The following is a 2,657-nucleotide window of genomic DNA, read 5'->3' as shown; positions in this document are numbered from 1 at the left end:
AAGACTATCCCTGGTGGCCCCTAAGAGAAAAAACTCCAGGAGGAAGAGAGTTTCCCCAGTTTCCTTTGGGGAAACGACCTCTCCCACTGTATAGAACACTGTGAGACTCTTATTGTGGGACTCTTATTCAAACAGGCTGTTTTTTCTATCAAGCGTATGGCCCAAGACCATTTGGATCCTCCCTGGAATGTGAATTCTGAATAGAGCTGGAGTCTGCTCATTTAAGTGCAGTCCCCAGGGGAGGGTGCAGGGCAGTTTCTGAGCTGTCATTCTGAGTTTACTACTCCCTGCCCTTTCAACTAACTCCACTTTGGCATCTGCCAGCCAAGTCTGTGGGATTGCGTGCCGCTGGAGAGTCCTGCTGGTATCCTAACTCTCCTGTTCACTGTGAAGTGAGACGAGATGAAAGATGGGGAGCTAACTACGAAGTAATATCTAAATAAAAGGATGTTAAGGAGTCTATATCTAAACAGCCACTACTAAATGAAAAATCAAAGCATGCAAAAGTACTTCCAAAACATAAAACACATCTGAAAAGGAAGGTTAAAAAAATAATTAATGTAAAGCATGACCCTTGCCTTACTAGAAAAAATAAAAAAAAGCTAATTATACTTTTAAGTCCTCCTTCCTTCCTTCTTCCTTCTCCTCAACCAAACTGAGGTCTAGGCCAGATAAAAATCTCATGACTTCTTTAAAGACAATAATTACTGTGATTAAGGGCCAAGTTTTCTGTCAAGTCTTTCATTGGTAAACCAAAAGTGACCACTTATGCGACTAAAGGTATAATTACACATGCAATCCCAAAACAGAAACATAAATATCTAGAGTGGAATAAGTTAGCTATGTATGTAATTTTAGGTTTTATGATGAGTGAGTCTGTAAAAGCGAAAGGTTTTTAACTTTGGAAAAAGTCTGGCCCTTGTCTTATAACCATCTGCTAAGCATCAACCACTTAGCTTCTCAGGCCTAGCAGTTAACTCAGTTTAAACCAATCCGAAATAAAAACTGAACTCCGGGCTCTTGTGTCAATGATAGAACACATGAAAATTTCCAAGACTATCCCTGGTGGCCACTAAGAGAAAAACTCGGGGAGGAAGAGAATCTTTCTGGATAATACGACGAAGACGGGAAAAAAAGAAAAACTTTTGGGAATCAGAGTGGGATATTCTCCAAGAAAGTTGGGAAGAGTTAAGAGTAGGAAGCTGCTCTCCTTCTGCACAGATGCAAAGAGACTAAAGGGCTGTACGGCTCTAAAGGGCTCTGTAAGACTAGCAGGGAAATCCCGTTTCTGTTTTACTTAAGACTTAACCACACAAGCCTAGAACTCAAAGGGAACATCACGTTTAAATACTAATTAGATGGAGCACCTTTACTCTTAGGCCTGAAAACACACTTTGGAAATGTATTTTTCAGCAAGTCTTGGACCTGATAATTCAAGCTTTCTTTCATCAAGCTCTGTGGAGACTAGTGACATGAATTTTACTCATCTGTTCCTAATTTAGGTCCCTGTTACTGCTATGAAAATATATGGGACATAGGAAGGTATATAAACTTGGGACGTATATAAACTCGGGTATAAACTTGAGTGTTCGCCTGATGCCACTATGACAAAATAAATTCCACCAGGAAAATAGCCACTTAAAATATCTTTGATGTCCAGAATGAGAAAAGAAAGGCTAGATCAAAACTTTCCGGATAGTGAATTAGGATGGCTCGTGACAGGTGGTGTTTATTTATAAACCTCCCTCTGGGGCTTCAAAATGGGGAGACTGAAAAGAAATAATTTTTTAAGTTAATTTGTTAAATTACCCGCTCTTCAATCTTGATGCTGTTAACTAGGCGGCTTCCAAAGACCTTTTGCTTAAACGAATGCTCGTGTTTTCTCTATTCTTGGTAGAAATTGGCTTAATCACATTACTCTCCTGTACATGTCACAGCGGATCTATAAACTCCGGTAATAGATTCACTGCTTTTCAAATAATACACTTAGAGTCAACACTTGTTTATGAGGCAGGCCAAGATGCTTTCAGTGGGGCCGACAGTACCTTAAATGCCACCTGGATGATCTCCTCTGTGTTGGCAGGGTTGCACAAGACAGCCAGGCCAATCACGTACTCTCGGAAGTCGATACTGCCATCATGGTTCTGTGAAAGGAGGGGAGAAATCAATTAGGAGGGCCGCTGGTGGAATTGCTATTAATTATACCACATCAGGAAATTCAGTATGGTATACAGTTCAACATCAGTATGCACTGAGCCTATTTGGAGAAAAGTTCTCATTGAGTTGGGACAGCAAGAAAGTGGCCCCTCCATTCCCTATTCAGAAGGAAGAAGAATATATCTTCTGTGCATCAATAAATATATATATTTTTAACACTGGCACCATTTAGAATGGTCCCGGGGCACCCAGTGTGGGTTCTTGAACTCAGCCTTGCTTGATGGGAGTCCTGCTGGGAGGCTTAATATAGGATTCTCCTCTTTGGTGGGACTGAAGCATTTGTCCCTGCCATAATGGGTGACATGAAAGGGTCATTAAGAATTCTAAAGGGCTACTAAGCAAAGGGAAGGGAAAGTAAAGGGAAAATCACAACTGAGGCAAAATCACGACATTCATTCTTTTTCTTTTTCTTTTTTGAGACAGAGTCTCAAGATGTGGGC

General features: G+C 40.8%; 1 protein-coding gene across 1 annotated transcript in view; it reads right to left on the bottom strand.

Annotated features, from left to right (window-relative positions):
- LPCAT2 (lysophosphatidylcholine acyltransferase 2) overlaps positions 1 to 2,657 on the bottom strand; it is a 78,264-nt gene that overhangs the window by 8,744 nt on the left and 66,863 nt on the right. Inside the window, exon 12 of the mRNA XM_023514761.1 lies at positions 2,046 to 2,144. Coding sequence (XP_023370529.1) covers positions 2,046 to 2,144 — 99 coding nt within the window. The remainder of the gene's footprint in view (positions 1 to 2,045; positions 2,145 to 2,657) is intronic.

The sequence above is a fragment of the Otolemur garnettii genome, unplaced genomic scaffold, assembly GCF_000181295.1.
Source record: "Otolemur garnettii isolate 467f Iridium unplaced genomic scaffold, OtoGar3 scaffold00058, whole genome shotgun sequence".
NCBI classification, from domain to species: Eukaryota; Metazoa; Chordata; class Mammalia; order Primates; family Galagidae; genus Otolemur; species Otolemur garnettii.
The sequence above is the reverse complement of the archived record's forward strand: the minus strand, read 5'-3'. Positions and strand labels throughout refer to the sequence as shown.